Source organism: Paramisgurnus dabryanus, chromosome 2, assembly GCF_030506205.2.
Source record: "Paramisgurnus dabryanus chromosome 2, PD_genome_1.1, whole genome shotgun sequence".
Classification (NCBI taxonomy): Eukaryota; Metazoa; Chordata; class Actinopteri; order Cypriniformes; family Cobitidae; genus Paramisgurnus; species Paramisgurnus dabryanus.
This window is the reverse complement of record NC_133338.1, coordinates 18,333,875-18,350,596: the sequence shown is the minus strand read 5'-3', so window position 1 is coordinate 18,350,596 and position 16,722 is coordinate 18,333,875. Positions and strand designations below refer to the sequence as shown.

At 38.3% G+C, this 16,722-nt stretch overlaps 1 protein-coding gene across 1 annotated transcript; it reads left to right on the top strand.

The window, feature by feature from the left end:
- The first annotated feature begins 966 nt into the window (after nucleotides 1-966).
- Nucleotides 967-15,085, top strand: men1 (multiple endocrine neoplasia I). Its single transcript, XM_065269783.2, has 10 exons — nucleotides 967-1,130; nucleotides 1,880-2,361; nucleotides 2,477-2,685; nucleotides 3,181-3,309; nucleotides 3,492-3,532; nucleotides 3,643-3,730; nucleotides 6,879-7,015; nucleotides 13,590-13,719; nucleotides 13,892-14,065; nucleotides 14,141-15,085. The coding sequence occupies exons 2-10, from the start codon at nucleotides 1,926-1,928 to the stop codon at nucleotides 14,639-14,641; spliced, it is 1,845 nt and encodes a 614-aa protein (XP_065125855.1). The 5' UTR covers nucleotides 967-1,130; nucleotides 1,880-1,925; the 3' UTR covers nucleotides 14,642-15,085.
- Nucleotides 15,086-16,722: the final 1,637 nt, after the last annotated feature.

Here is a 16,722-nt window from a genome sequence, read left to right as displayed (position 1 = left end):
AGAGAGAGAGAGAGAGAGAGAGAGAGAGAGAGAGAGAGAGAGAGAGAGAGAGAGAGAGAGAGAGAGAGAGAGAGAGAGAGAGAGAGAGAGAGAGATGTATTTTTAGGGTGAGAGGTCGATTGCTTAAAGGGGTAATCCGCAATTACCACATCTCAAGCCTTCTCCCATATATTTATACGTTGCATTAAATTCCAGACAAATCATGTATGTTCTTAATACAAGACATGCTTTATCTTAAGTGCTTACAATCAGCATCGGAAGTATAGCCATCTAATTAGCATCGGAAGTATAGCCATCTAATTAGCCTACCTACGGTTATGCAAACCCGATTTTCCAGCTTTGCACTCGATCTTACATTTATACGGACTAAATTTACGATTTGTGTTTAGCAGCGCCCTCTTTTGGTTAAAGATGTTTCCCCGGACTTTCTTTTTAATTCTCAAACTTTATTTAAACTTCCGAAAATACAAAAATGTGTAAAGTACATAGAGGAGAAGTTGTTCTTTACATTAAGAGAAGTATTAAAGAAATATCCACAATGATGGTTTTATTTCCTTTTAAGGGGTTTGGCTAAATTGGATACAGCTACGGCCATCTCGCGAGATGTTGGGTTTAGGGTAGGATTATAATTAAAACAGCGCTCATCTGGGGAGATTTCACGAGATTTTGTCCGTTGCTGTATCGCTTCTAGCCACAACATTAGGCTTGAATTGATCGACTTCATGCAAAGTTGGAACCGACAGGCGGATGACATCAAAGTACCGCGAGAGCAGTTACAGAAATCATTTGGAGGAGTATGATCTCGAATATACCTCGCGGTACTGTGATGTCTTACGTCTGTAAGTTCTTGAGGCGCTTTATGAAGTCGAACAAGCCTTTTGAGGAGGTGTCACGTGGGTTCTTCTGTTTGTTGTGAAAATAAGAAGCAACGTCGGCACTACATTTCCCATACTACTTACACAGGAAGTGTTTATGTCGCTGATATCGTCACAATATGAATAAGCATAAACCATTGTTTTGAAGTGGGAACTGATTGTTTATGTATCTGTTGTTCGTCGGAATTTCGGTCCCTCGACTGCGCGGCAAAAGCAGGGGCAAAACAAAAGCATGTGGATATAATTTCAACAAAGGTATGTTTCGTCCATAAACCAAGCAACCCTATGTTGTGGAGAAAGCAAGGCGGGAAACGTATCTATTGTAAAACACTGTTTAAATTGAGAACACCCTAAACTGGTAGTAATGTTAAAGCTAGCTAGCTGATGTCCGCCCATACGCACATGGGACTTGTGCAGTTACGTTGTTTTGCTAGCTTAAAATTTCAACACCTTATTATTTTTCATGCTGCATTGAGTAAAGGCGGCGTTGACACGCTGTCACAACACTTTCAATTTGCAATCAATTGAATGGTATATAATTTCAAAATATAAGCTTTAATTTGTAGTCTTGGTTTAATATAGGTTGTATAAACAAGTTGTGTACTATGTTGTACTTGTATGTTAAGGCCAAGTTCTTGGAGTTTCATTTTTTTGGAATTCAAGTTAACTTTCATTCATTAGCTATTCTTGGGAATTCCCCTAGATAAAAATATATTGCCATTTTTATCATTTATAGATTTTTACATGTAACATAACAATTGTTTGAGAGATCTTGGACAAACTGTTACCATGTACATACAAGGGTATGCATTAAATAATTTTTATCATGGTGTAGATTAATAGTACTATGGTGCTACCACTGTTCTATTATGGCACCCACACAGACATCATATAATAAAATGGTTGTATACAAAAATAAAAAAAATCTAAATATTGTGAACGTGAGTAAAATATTATCTTAATTTTGACACATTAACTTAAGCTTTTTGTATTTTTTTTTACAGAAGCTTGCTTTAGACTGAGATCGTTTCTGTGACTTAACTGCTAACCATGGGGCTTCGGTCAGCTCAGAAGAAGCATTTCCCTCTCCGGGGAATTGATGGAGTGGTGCAGCTTTTCCAGTCTGAGCTTAACAATCCAGAACCAGACCTAGCCTTGTTGTCTCTTGTGCTGGGTTTTGTAGAGCACTTCCTGGCTGTCAACAGAGTTGTTCCCATCAATGTCCCAGGGGTTCGCTTTGAACCTCTTAAACCTGACTGCCTCAACTCTTGTTTCCCTACCGTAGAGCTAAATCTCATATCTGCCCTCTATGAACGCTTCACAGCACAGATCCGTGGTGCTGTAGACTTGTCCCAGTTCCGCAGACCTGCTGGCGGATCTAGCCGTGAGTTGGTGAAGAAGGTCTCGGATGTGATCTGGAACAGTCTTAGCCGGTCATATTTCAAGGACAGAGCACACATTCAGTCCCTCTTTAGTCTCATCACAGGTAGAAGTTTACAAAAGTTTTACGATCTCAGGGAGATGATGAAACTAATGAAACTATTGATCTTAACCTGCAGTACAGATTCATGTTTTAAATTTTTTTATATTCTTTTTGTAAGGCACAAAACTGGACAGCTCAGGAGTAGCATTTGCTGTGGTAGCTGCATGTCAAGTGTTGGGCCTGAAGGATGTTCATCTTGCCCTCTCTGAGGACCATGCATGGGTGATCTTCGGAAAGTGTGGGGAAGAAACCGCAGAGGTCACCTGGCATGGAAAGGGCAATGAAGACAGAAGAGGTCAAACTGTCAGTGCTGGAGTCAGTGAGAGGGTACAGAATGTTTATTACTTGTGTTTACCATAGGTGTTATAAATATTACTATAATACACTACTGTATTAGTATGCTATAAACAACCAGTCTTGGCAATACTCAATCTTTATTAGTACTATTTGCCATATTTTTTATAATAGTGGAGAATAATACCAAGTAAAAGAGATAGACTAAAAAAGATGAGTATTTTAAGTGAATGTGTTTAACAAATCAAAGCTGTCTTAGTTTTTATAAGCAGTTATCTTCATTACTGTATACTGTACACACCTGAAATATTTTTTAAATACTATTGAAGGAGTTCACATTTATCCTGAGACCACATAAATTTAATGTGTGATATTTGATATAGCCCTAAATTGAAAATTAAAGGCAATTTAAGCGAATCTGTGTGACATCACTACCTGTAAATTTGAACCATTTTGATTTTTTTTATTCATTTAGAGTTTGGTGTTATAGGTCTATGCCTGACCTATAATTTTGTTTAATTTTCTTAGAGCTGGTTGTATCTTAAAGGCTCCTATATGAAGTGCAACAGAAATATGGAAGTAGCTTTCATGGTTTGTGCCATCAACCCATCTCTAGATCTGCACACAGACAGCACAGAGTTACTGCATCTCCAACAGGCAGGTCCCAGTCTCCTGTGATGAATTATCAGAATTTAATCTGTCTTTATTATATTGCACTTTTAATGGTTCATATTTTTTAACCATTATATTTATTATTCATTATGCATTATTCAAGCATTGATGCATCTGTTCTCAGTGGAAGATTTACTTGTTAAAACGTCTTTACTTGTCTCGTACAGAGACTGCTATGGCTATTGTACGATCGAGGTGATCTGGAGAGGTAAGTCATGTCTCTCACAAATAAAAACACAAGCAGACACTTATTTGATCTATTTGTGGTGCATGCCAGTCTTCCTGATTTTTTGTTTTCTTTAATTGGTTATGTTAAAGTTATCCTATGGCAATGGGCACTTTAGCTGACCTTGAAGATCAGGAACCCATGACTGGCAAGGAAAGCCCTTTATCTATTCACCTTAAGGTATGTGATATTTTTATACATTCAATGCATGCATTTAGTCTGTACAATCAGACCACATAAATTTAATGTGTGATATTTGATAAATTGCCTCTAAATTGAAAATTAAAGGCAATATAAGCGAATCTGTGTGACATAACTACTGTGTTGTCAAACAAAACAGAACGTAGCTAACTCCTCCCCTCCATTCCGTGCTTTCTGAAAGAGTCATGAACACGCCCGACCCCCCCCACTCCAAAATCCTTCTTGTCCTTTGTTATGTTTCGTGGTGGTAGGTTTAACCACTTTGTTTTTGTTGCAGTTTGTGGAGCATGGGCTGTCTGCAGAGACTCCTTTTTTTACAGTGTGTTCAGGGGACAGGCAGCTAGCAGATAGTGAGAAGATGTTTACTGTATGGAACAAAAAAATTTTAAGGCCTAAAATGTGTGAATTCACTTCGAGCACCTTTAACTAAACCTGTATGGCTTCCCTGCACGAATAAAGTAAGAAATGTTGAAGAATGAACTATTTAGTAGGGAGGCCACAATTCTCAATATAATATTGAAGCATGTGAATTGCGTTTTTTTTTTTTTTTTTCTCTGTTAAACCATCCAAATTTGTCAGTTTTATATTCCCTGCACTTTTGTTAATGTGTGCGCCCGTGTGATCTGCACGCTTAAACGCCACAGCGAGTTGATATCCAGTCACTGTGCGCTAGCTGCTTTAACTCTGCCTTAACTCTGCTTAACCGACACACACACAACACAACAGAAGTCCGATAACAAAAAGAAGCAGCACCACTGTCTTTTAAATCTGAGGTGTGGATTAATTATTTGCGCGCGTAGATTACATACAACATCAATGTAAAGATGCAATTTTGCGTGGGGCAATGCGAATGATGCAAATTGGGCTTGTTATTAAATGTTTTTTATTTGCCTCAAACACGTCTTCTGTCCTCAAAAAGTTCAACTCAAGAAGAGAATGCGCATTATGCTAAAATAAATCCCACCAGTAATCTTGATTGAGGAACGCATTTTTGGTTTCTACACAGACAGCATGATGTTGTACTTAACAGTAGTGCAGTAAGGTATATAGCCTTCATTTACAATGTAAAGTTTAATTTACTAAGTACAGATATATAAAATGGCCAATTTATGTAATGTAATGTAATGAATTCACATGTTCTCCAGTTTGAATAGGATGTCATTTTTATATATCTTTATTGAATTATATCTTATATTATTGTATCAATACACTTGAAATGTGTAAGATGATTTTTGCATTTACTTAAAATAAAGATAACTGCAATTAAAACCAGTATTTTTGCTTCTTAACATCTCACTGTTCCTGTTACCTAAGCAGAGAATAATTAAAAAACACTTTGATAGGCCAAGGCATCAGAACCGAAACCGAACCGAAAACCATGGACAAGAACCGAATTTGTATTGAACCGTGAAGTGTATTGTTGCATCCCTACTATTTAGGCTTTCAACTCTAATATAAAAACACCATAATTGTTTCATTAATATTTGACTGTGACACTGCATTGTATTTTAAATAACCTGAACCTACCCTCTAATATTTGGTTGGTTTTACCCATGGTTGTTAAATATGTGACCCTGCCTGTGAAAACCAGACTACAGTGTCATAATCTAATTATGAGATTGGAAGCATCAAAGTTTCATTTCAGCCATCAACCCCATTGTTCATAACATTTCAGGGCATGTTGAATTCCAATTAGCAGGTTCACCAGTCTCTACTCATAGGTGGTTTAGAACGGGTGAGTTGGCTACAAAATACTATAATAAAAATGAGTCATTCATGCCCTGCCGATCAGTCCTTCAGGGCATTGAACTCGCACATCTTACAACGAACATGAATCTAACAGATTTGCTGCTTCTCACTACAGAGAAAGGTTACAGGATTCAGTGTGCTGTTCATCCGCCCAGATTCAGGGGTATTTTTTCCACCGATGTGGACTTTATGCAAGCTTGGGTGTTCCAAAAAGCGGTTTTAACTCTCCTGGAAAGAGGGGCCATAGAGTGGGTTCCCCTCAAAATTCAGACAGGGTTTTACAGCTGTATTTTATAGTTCCCAAAAAGAATGAAGGGCTTCAGCCCATTTTAGCCAATTTTTTGGTCTCTAAGGAGATACAAGTTCAAAAAGTTAACCATCCCTCTTTCTCAAGAGTTGACAGTTCAGCATCAAGATCATCATCCTTGGTCATATGGAATGTCTGGGGGTTACGGCTCAACGTCAAGAAAAGCAATTTAAGCAAAGAACAACATTTATTGGGGTGGTTTGGGATTCAGTGACGCAATTTAAGTCAATTCTGGGAACAGTGTCCAGGATCCTCTTAGGTCTTGTTTACACTTTGAAGGTTTTGTTTTCAGATAGTATTAAGTCTGATGGTGGCAAAATGGTTCCCTATTTATATAAAAGAAACCATGATGTGACCTTGGTGGCACAATGCCACAAGTAAATAGCGTTGACAGATGTGTCCCTCACAGGTTGGGGAGTGGCTCTTTGGAAAGTGCAGCATCTCCAATGGCACATACATTTCCTAGAAATGTTAGCGGTGTTTCGAGGCTTGAAACACTTCCTCCTAGTCCTCAGAGGCCATCATGTTCTGGTTAGAACAGACAGTCAGTGGTCTCTTACATCAGTCACCATTGAGATCTGAGGTCACATCCTCTGAACAGATTGGTGCATCAGATTCTCCTCTGCACCCAAAGGAAATTTTTGTCGATCAGGGCATGTATACATTCTGTCGAGGCAAGGGCTGAGGCCTGGGGAATGGGGACTTCACCCCGAGGTGGTGAAGCAGATTTGGACCAAATATGGTCGAGCGGAGATTGATCTGCCACCATGGGGACTTCTTGCCCTCTTTGTCTAATGGATTACGTTTCCGGGTACAGAATTAAATTATTGCTGGTGTTGGATAAGGATTGAGTGTTGTTTCCACTGCGAGTGTGCGTGTGGCTGTGACGTTATTACTTGTGCCACCGGCAAAAAGGACCGGCTCAGAATCGAAGTGTTGTGAGACTGACTGGCCTGTTATCGATTAACAGCAAAACATGGGAAAAAAAAGTTATTTAATTTAGAGACAAAAGTCACATTTTTGTTGGATTTTAAGAAACAGCAACATAATTTGTCTCTTTGTTTGTTCCAGGCTGTTGACTCCGCAAAAAAATATTACAACAACGAGCACATCTACCCTTTTATGTATCTGGCAGGATACCATTACAGACATAGAAATGTCCAGGAAGCTTTGGGAGCCTGGGCAGAAGCAGCATCAGTAATGCAAGAGTAAGTTGAACACCACAGGAATATGGCTTTAACTCATATGGAAGACCATGAGTGCAGTTTTAAAGTTAATCAATTTATCATTTTAATTATTCGAAAGGCATAAAACACTTTATAAAATGTATAGACCTTATTTAAAACTTTCTTAAATACAAAGTGTAATTAAATAGATCAGTTATACTGTGAATCTGAAAATCATTTTTTAAATAAAACAAAATAGACAATTTTAAAAGTGATCTATGTTTTAAATCATGAACAAAATAAGTAAAACAATAAAATAGTAAATGTAATAAATCATGGCTGTATCATTAGCATTTTTAAAAGACATTTGACAATTTATTTTGTTCATCTATTTGTTAATTGCTTTTTATTTTCCATTTGTCAGTTGCCAGTCAAAAATGCCATTGGCACGTTGATCCTTGGGGCAACAAATCAACTTTAAAGTCAGTTTTTAAGATACGCTACCGCTCTAAAGCTCCTGTGCAGTTTCAGCGTACCCCTGGTTTCTATGGTGATAACAACTGGCTCTTGTTTGAAAAATGATGACCACACGCTATATTTTCTTTCTCCCCATTTTTTTTATGTTTAAAAAACATTTAAGATGCACGTTTAAAGCAAAGCATTTATTTACTTACCACGCTACAGGCTCTTTACGGCTTCTAACGTCTCATAAACGGTCCTCATTTATGTCCAAGAGACTCAATAATAATCTTTTACATCTTTCATATTTAAAAGCGTTTTTGTGCTGCTTGCGCATTCATGTATGTGATAAGCAAACTCGCGTTGTCGTCCCGTTTATAGGCGCATATTACTAACGCGCTCTTTAAATAACAGAAAAACATATTGCGCCATTGACTTTAGACTTTAGACCAGGTTTTTGTTGGTCAAAATTTTAGTCTATTTTAGTTACCTCAAAATAGCAACACGCCAACAATGCGCCTGAACACACCTCGTTTTCAGACCAGAACGCCCATGGGCACAACATATTGGGTGCAAATGCATTTGCTATTTAAACAACGTGAAGCTAAACGTGAAAATGATAATTGCGCCGGGTTGAAACTAGCAAAAGACACTTGCATTGCGCCAGTTGTATGATAGAGCCCATGGTTTTAAGGATGTTTCAGTAATCGTTACCTTACCAATCTGTTATGTCCTGCTCAAGCCACACTGGCAAAGTTGATCGATCAGCTTGGTCTTCTGCATTTTCTGGATCAGATTCGGCTCGTATTGATAAGGTAGTAAAAAAGATCTAGGGCCCTATTTTAACGATCCGAAACGCAAGTGCGAAGCGCAACGCGCAAGTGAGTTTGTGGGCGGATCTTGGGCGCTGTTGCTATTTTCCCGGCGTGAGAAATAACTAATGCGCCGGGCGCAAATCAATAAGGGGTTGGTCTGAAGTAGGTTCATTATTCATAGGTGTGGTTTGGGCGTAACGTCAAATAAACCAATCAGAACGCTATCCAACATTCACTTTAAACGCAAGGGCGCAAGTTCCATGCCGGGTTGCTATTATTATGACGGATTTACCAGGCGCACGCCAGGAGCGGTTTACAGCCGAGGAGACCGACGTTCTTGTAAGAGCAGTCAAAGATAGAGAAGTTGTTTTGTGTGGGGATAGGAGAAACCCGCCCAAATCAGCGTAGGTTAAACAGGCGTGGGAGGAAATAGCCACAGTCTCATCAGCTGGCATCCCCATCGTTGCGCCAGCATTAATCGGGCACGCCGTGTAACGGGAGGTGGATCTGCCTCTACACAGACGCCAGCAGAGGACATCGCTGCGTCCACCCTCACCGCTGAAAGGGTTTGGGGGCTTTGAAATCGGACCCAAGAAACGCAAGCAAGGTCCAACCCCAAAGTACTCTTACAAATCAAGTTCATATACATTAAGGTTTCTTATGAAAACATTTTAATTATTATTTACATAAAACAAACGTAATACAGCCACACAACAAACTTATGAAAATATTTTAATCGTTATTTGCATGAGAATTTTTTAACGTAGCCACACAATAAATAAAAACTATCACCACAATGCTCACCACTATGATTCCCCTTATCTCGTGTATGAAAATATTTTAATCGTTATTTGCATGAGAATTTTTTAACGTAGCCACACAATAAATAAAAACTATCACCACAATGCTCACCACTATGATTCCCCTTATCTTGTGTATTAATATTTTTTAGTGTAACAATTTATGATTTGCAAAAATAACTGTTGCATCTGTGTAGATTAGATGCAAAGTGTATGCGCGTTGTGCACGCTATACATTATGGTCAAGCATGCGCCCTTAAAATAGCATAATGAACCACGCGCAACGCGCCACTGACTTTAAACTTTTTTTTTCTGGTCAGTGGCGCAATTGTTTTTTGAAACTGCAAAATAGCATCAGGGATGGTTTGCGCCGGAACACGCCTCTTTTTTTGCGCTGAACCGCCCAGGGAGCGCAAGTTCATTCCCTAGTTTGCTGACGTGCGTCTGTGGAGGGAAAAACCCGCTGTGCGCCGGTTCAAAATACGAATGATACATGCGTCACTGACAAAGTCAATTGCGCTGGGTGCAAGATAGGGCCCCTTAACTCCTGTAAGTATTGCATTGTGAGCTAATCTTTCAAACATGGTAAGGAGCTTCACATTTCCAGCTGACGTCAGAGGTATTCAGGCCGATAACAACGTACTGGTTAGCTGGCCAATCGGGGGGACAGCGCTTTTCAGATCGGTGAGCTGTGTATAAAGTCAGAGCGTTTTAGGAAGGCAGGGATATCTGAAGCAACCAAAATGTACGATGTGAAAAATATATATATTTTTTGAAGCATAAACAATGCAAACACATTGTAAAATACCAAATACACAAAATTAAAACACATCTTTGAGCATTTTAATATCATATGTAGAATTTTTTTTCTGTGACCAGTAATTTCTACATGCTTTAAAGGACAAGTTCGGTATTTTACACTTAAAGCCCTGTTTTCAGATTGTTTATGATAAAATACAACGGTTTTGACTTAAATTTCGACATATGCGGCTGCCCCGAGAATTTTCGGGTGTTTGTTTTTTACCTCCCACCTGTACAATGGGTGTATAGGTGCACTGGAACAATCCTTCCTAAAATGCATTAAACTATCGTTTACAAAGGCGTGTTTCAGAGTGGTCAGGGGTGTTCACTGATATGCTCACACAAAAATTGCTGAAAACGATGCTTTCCAACAGGTGTTTTAGCATTCGTTGTAAACTTGTGGACGGCCTCACAACCGTATATTCTTCCGTTGAGAGCTTGAATAATAAACACTCCAGCCCAGTTGGTGGCAATAATCCGCCTTTGCCATTGGCAAGAATAGAAACAAAGTTCCCGGCGCGGAGTAATACCGTACCTCACAGCACATCTAATACAAGTCAATGGAGTTGGACAAAACTACGATACAACCTGTTGGAATCCGTCTTTTGCAACGATTTTTCTGTGAGCATATCAGTGAACACCCCTGACCACTCAGTGAGTTTCACGTCTTTGTAAATGAAAGTTTAATGCATTTTAGGAAGGATTGTTCCTGTGCACCTATAAAGCCATTATAGAGGTGGGAGGTGATACAAGAAACACCCAAAAATTTCTCGGGCCAGCATCATGTTTCTAAATTTCAGTCAAAACCGTTCTATTTCATCATAAACAATCTGAAAACAGGGCTTTAAGTGGAAAATACAGAACTTGTCCTTTAAAAAAGCTTGAATGTAATTCCCTAATTAAGTAGATGCGGGTCTATGAATATGCAAATTAGTCTCTGCCTCTACGCAATCGCACAGCTCGGACCATACATGTGTGTATTATTTCCCATCCCCATACTTTTATACGATTTTCAACACAGTGGGACTAAATGTGCATTTAAAATAATTTGTTAATGTACTTTTTATTGTTTTATTTATGTACATTTTAAAACATGAATTAAATAAACTTTTTTTGAATAAAATTATTTCTCTTATAAAGTTATATTTATTTACACCTTTAAAAATTATTTTTTAGTTAAAATTATTAAATTGATTTCTTATTTTATTTTAAAGTGGTACTCTTGGTCTCTCATCAACTTGAGCTAAATTACATATTTAAGTTAAATGCTGGTGTTTTTCAGTTTTGCATTTTCACTTGTCTTCAAGTTTTCTGTGTTGTGTTTGACTTTATTTTAACAGCAGGGTGCAGTGTTTATAAATAAATCAGAGATAATTCCTGTTAATTGCAGTAGCTGTGACATTTTATAACTATTTGTTTAAAGGTTACATTTACAACATGTCGTCCTAAGCATTTTGAACGTCCATAATAAGTTTAACAGTAAATATTACAGTTGCCAGCATTGTATGTCCTGTTTGTCCTTACACAGTCATTAGAGGCGTATTCCTGCTTTACTCTTGTCCATGGTCCCTGTCCAGAGACAGCCTGTTCTTTCATTCCTCGGAAATCAGTGCAGTGGTTAAAGCGCTTAAAATAATTCCTTCTCATGTCCATGTGTCCTGAAGGATGTCTGCACAAAGCATGCCTAGATCTGCTGCTCACTCCCATCTACTTCCTTTGCTTTTCCGTTTCCTTTTCCTTTAAGACAACAGTAGCTATCGCTCTGACCCTCTTTCCCACTGATTTGTTTTCATGTTTGTTAGAGCCACTTTAAACTTTGCTTGCTAAGGGCTGCACAAGGCCATTGCAGTCCCATGCAGGGCTCTTTATTTTCATGTGCCTTCATAGAGACTTCAAAATCTGATATATACTTATACTTTTGCCCTCTGTGGTAATCCTTCACTGATGATGGCTTGGGCAGAACATCTGTAAGTCTGCTGCAAGTTCCATTTCTAATTGAAACACCTACGTTTCTAGGTCCAGTCAATTCACAGTGAAAAACACAAGCCATGCCTGCTATTTTCCTTTTTAAAAATCCAGGTGCATACCATCGCAGTTTTGCTTGCAGAACGGAAGGGAGGCAGACACTGTTGTAGACAAGTTTGTCACAGAGATTATTACACTTCTGTCTGATGCCAACTGTGGTCATGTTGGGCAAAACAGATGTTTTCATTTTCAAAAGTACAAAAAGACAAAAGTACTGTCTTTTTTGTCTGTATGGCCATAACCAGCTATGTCACCACAGAGGTCCGGACCACTGTAAATCTTTAATATTCTCTTTGAATTAATAATTAGTTTAAACTTTTTCTTTGAGTGTCTGCATTTATAGTTCACTTCAGACAGTTTGCAAATTGTTTAGTGCTTGTGGTGTACTTTAAGATTTTCTGCAGGGTTTGAGAAAGAGTTGTGATAAGGACATGTGTGCAGCCTCCGCAACCATCTCTACATGTATTGGCTGAATCCCACCTCAGCATTTTTGTACATTAAAAGGATGCAATAATAACATTGTAAATGATTATATTTATTAAATAGATGCTGCATTATTCAGAGAATAAAAGCCCTCCTTACACTGCCCCCTTACCCTATCCAATAAATCCTATTATTCTTAATAAACACTCTTTGGACACATGTCAAACATTTTCTTCATTTTTATTGAAAATGGGTGCTTTTTTGATGGTCAGCAAAAGGCGTATTCGAACAATGTCAACTATGTTAGTTGTTCTTAATTGTCTTCTCTAAAGCAGCTTTATTAGGCATTGTCTTTTTTTGCATATTCCTGGTGGTGGAGTTTATTCAAATCTCAAGGTTTGTGAAATCACAAACCCCCAAGGAACCGTTTTGATGTCCATCCAATTGTTTGTTCATATAAAGCGATTTCTTTAAAGGCCCTTTGATCTTTGAAAGCCAATGGTGACGTTTAAAATCATCTACACAAACACGCCCCCTACCCCCAATAGAATCTGAACCTTCTTGTGATAGACCCGGCCAACACATACACATCCCATGCAATGATGTCGGTTAGAAGACATGCCCCTTACTGCTGACTGGCTACAACTATGTTTTGGTACTCTGCCCGACTCCCTTTTCCTAAGTGTTTTTCAATAATCATGCACCCGACCTTTAAAAAGAATATTTCCCTTTGCATTCAACTTTGAGTTTTGTAACTTTTCAGATTTCCTTAATGCTAAAGCAGCAACATTTCACAGTAACTATGGTTGAAAAAGTGACCACTTGAAGTGCGTAGTGAATAGTATTTCATTTGGGACACAACTTTAATTTCATTCAAAAATATGTCACAGTACTGTTTACTTGGACTTTAGAAATTTAAGGTCTGGAATACCTGTAAAATTAATTTATTTTGTTAAAGTGCTTAAAAGTGTTTGAAATAAAAAAGAATACATGCATGCAACTTCCAGACAAACATTTATTTTAATTTACTTAAGGGTGTTTTACAATAGCACTTTTGGTGCGCACATGGGTTCAAGTTCAAAGGTTTTTTTTGATGATGTAAACACGCGCCCTCAAAGGAAAACATAAAATTGTATCATATAACCCCTGTAATACTTCTCAAAGGCATTAGCAATAAGAGAAAATAAACCAGCTTGGCATGGAAAAAACATGTAAACACCTGTAACTGTACACACGTTACATTAAAATTTGACCACATATTTAATCTCAAAACCTGTTTTTGTTTCTCTACAGTTACAATTACTGTCGAGAAGATGAGGAGATCTATAAGGAGTTTTTTGACGTTGCTAATGATGTCATTCCCACCCTCCTTAAAGAAACTGTGGCTGCTGAAAGCGGAGAGGAGGCTGAAGGGACAGAAAAGGTTTTCATTCTTCTAGATGCTAAGAAATTTAAAAGTCATTTACTTGGTGTCAGTTCATGCTTGCATTATTTTATTCTATGAAGCATAAAAAGTTATAGTATAGAAACAAAATTGTGAATGAACATTTTTTTCCCTTTTATCATTCTTTTCTGCTCTTTCTTTTATCATAAAGGACCAGCCAAGACAGGTTTCTGCCTTATCTGCACTTCAAGACCCAGAGTGCTTTGCTCACTTATTACGGTTCTATGATGGGATCTGCAAATGGGAAGAGGGAAGTCCCACACCAGTGCTTCACGTAGGCTGGGCCACATACTTGGTGCAGTCCCTCAGTCGTTTTGATGCACAGGTAAGACCTGTCAAACTTTTCAAAGTTTTATTGGAATGCCATGTATAATCAGATCATTTATTTGGTTTTCTCTAGATTAGACAAAAAGTATCAATCATCACCAAAGAAACAGAACCAGTGGATGACGATGACCAGTCTAGTGACGACCCACGTGAAGGACGTAGACGGGGCCCGAGACGAGAATCCAAGCTAGATGAACAAGCCGGACCGTCTCCTCCAGGTGCAGCCTTGCCTCCTCAAAATCCTGTGCCCAAAAAAGTGGGCGGAGAAGGGGGACGAAGACGATCATCTGCTGGAGGTCGAGGGAAAGAAGCAGATGGCAAAAATGAGCCATCATCACCAAGTCCCACACCTTCACCTCACCAACAAACCGTAGTTTTGGGAGGGCCAGTCGTGGTTTTTCATAGCGAGAAAATGAAGGGTATGAAGGGGCTGCTCTCTGCAGCCAAGATCAACTCTAGTGCCATTAAATTGCAGCTCACTGCTCAGTCCCAAGTTCAAATGAAAAGACAAAAACCCACACCTTCTGGAGATTACACTCTGTCCTTTATGAAGCGCCCTCGCAAAACACTTTAAATTCCCTGTTAAGAGTTTGGTTAATTTTCAACAGTTGCCAGAAAGCTGGAGCCAGAAAACAATTATTAGGTCAATTGTGTTTTATTATTTGATAGTAATTTTATTGAATTGCCTGAATTCTGTATAGACAGTTAATTACAGTAAATTATTTTGAAAAAATTCTAACAGGCCAAAGTTATTGTCTCTCTTTAAGTGTTCAGATAACAGGTAACTCAACAATGTATGATTTGGTTTGCTGTCTTACACATTGGATGCAAATCTAAATGTTCTCAGTCGACATCGTTTCGTTTTGTATTTGTTTTGTTGTTTTAACTGCCAGATTTCATAGATTGTATCAAAGTTACAGTTTCATGGAAATTGTTATTGTTGAGAGATCCAAAGTTTAATGATTCTGTTGTAAAAACCTTTTCTAAGTGTTGAAGTGTATTATCAAATAAAACAAAACAAAAAAACCTTGAAGTTTGTTTTTCAATCATTAATTTACACTCTATAAGCTCCCAGGTTGTTGTAAAGGTTTGATATGGGTTCATGTAAACAGTAACAATGTGATCGCCATGGGCGAGGCTAGCCCCTTTTTAGGGGTGCTTCAGCACCCCTAAAACTTGGGGCAAGAAATTTAATTATTCTAAAATGTTCGTTCGTCTTTGACCAGGTTAAATAATGTCCAAAACATACTCCGTAGTTTGTGGTTTAAAATGAATAATAAGGTAGAAAATGAAAACCTCCCCGCTTAGCAAATGGTGTCATCCTGTTGTTCTACTTCTCTGTACCTGCATCGCTTAGCCCGAGCGCGAAACACACGCAGAGTGAGAATCAGTTAAAAGTGTTGTGATGCAACTTTTTTGTTCAAATCTTACAAAATGTTTACGTTATGTTTATAATGAGCGAGTACATCACGAATCAGTCTTTCAAGCCGTGTTTTTGTCTTATAATGAATCACCATGGTACATGTATAATAAGTGTTTATTTTCGGACTATTTTAGTCCGGCGGGTACCCGCGCGCTGCGGAGTAGTAAAGTACCTGGGTGACTCGTCCATAGACTTAAACGGAGAGAAGTAGCGCCGGTTACAATGTTCTTCCGCAAGACGCATGCAGTGCGTCTCAGTGGGTAGTTGCATGCATGTGTCTCCGTTGTTAAAGTTTATTGTATGATTTATCGTTAATTTGAACTTATTTTAACTATCGGGAGTCATGTAAACATGACATCACGTGCGTCTTTTCTGGTCAGTCGTCATGAAAACATGGCGTTTGGAACAGAGTGAAAACAAACATATCACTGTAACTTAGTAGGCTACCGGTAAGTTATGTGTGAAATCACTAACGTTAACTGTCTGACTATCAAACTAGACAATAAATATTTTTTTAGTTTGTCACATATAGACTAATATGAAAGGGATAACGTTTTTAACCCTTAGTGCAGGAGTCACAAGTGTTTTGTTTTAGACATATAGTAAAGGTAATGGTTCAATTAAAGGACTGTTAAAAGAAAAGCTGCAAATTAACAAACTATTAATAAACCTACCATATGTTGTAGGCATAAAAGTTATAAATTAGGAGATTTGTCATTTTGACAAAGGCTTAAAACGATACACTGTATATTCACATAAAGCCATACCCACACTGCTGGTGTAGCCCACCTTTTGTCCTGAGACTTTAATATGGCATTAATGGCAAAAATGTGCTAGCTCATCATTAATTAGAAATAAAAAGGTTTGCAAAAAAAATGCATCTGAAAACTCGTCAGATTTATGCTTTAGAATATGTTATTTAAAAGAAATCTAAGGGGGAGCATGCTCTCTTCTCATCTTTTTCACCCCTGACCCATTTTCATGGCTGAAAGGTCTCCAAAAAAATCTTTATTTTGGAGTTAGTTGAACCAATGTTAAAATGATAGCTATTTTACAATAGGCATATTATTGGTTTCTGTAGGAAAAAAGAGCGGGTGGTGGCAGCGGAGCTCATTGGGTGCTCAGCACCCCTAAAGCTCTAACCCTAGAATCGCCTCTGGTGATCGCCCATCGAAGTGTAGAGAGTTTTGGGCATGCGCAAACGCAGCAGAGTGTACAGCGTCTGAAAATCT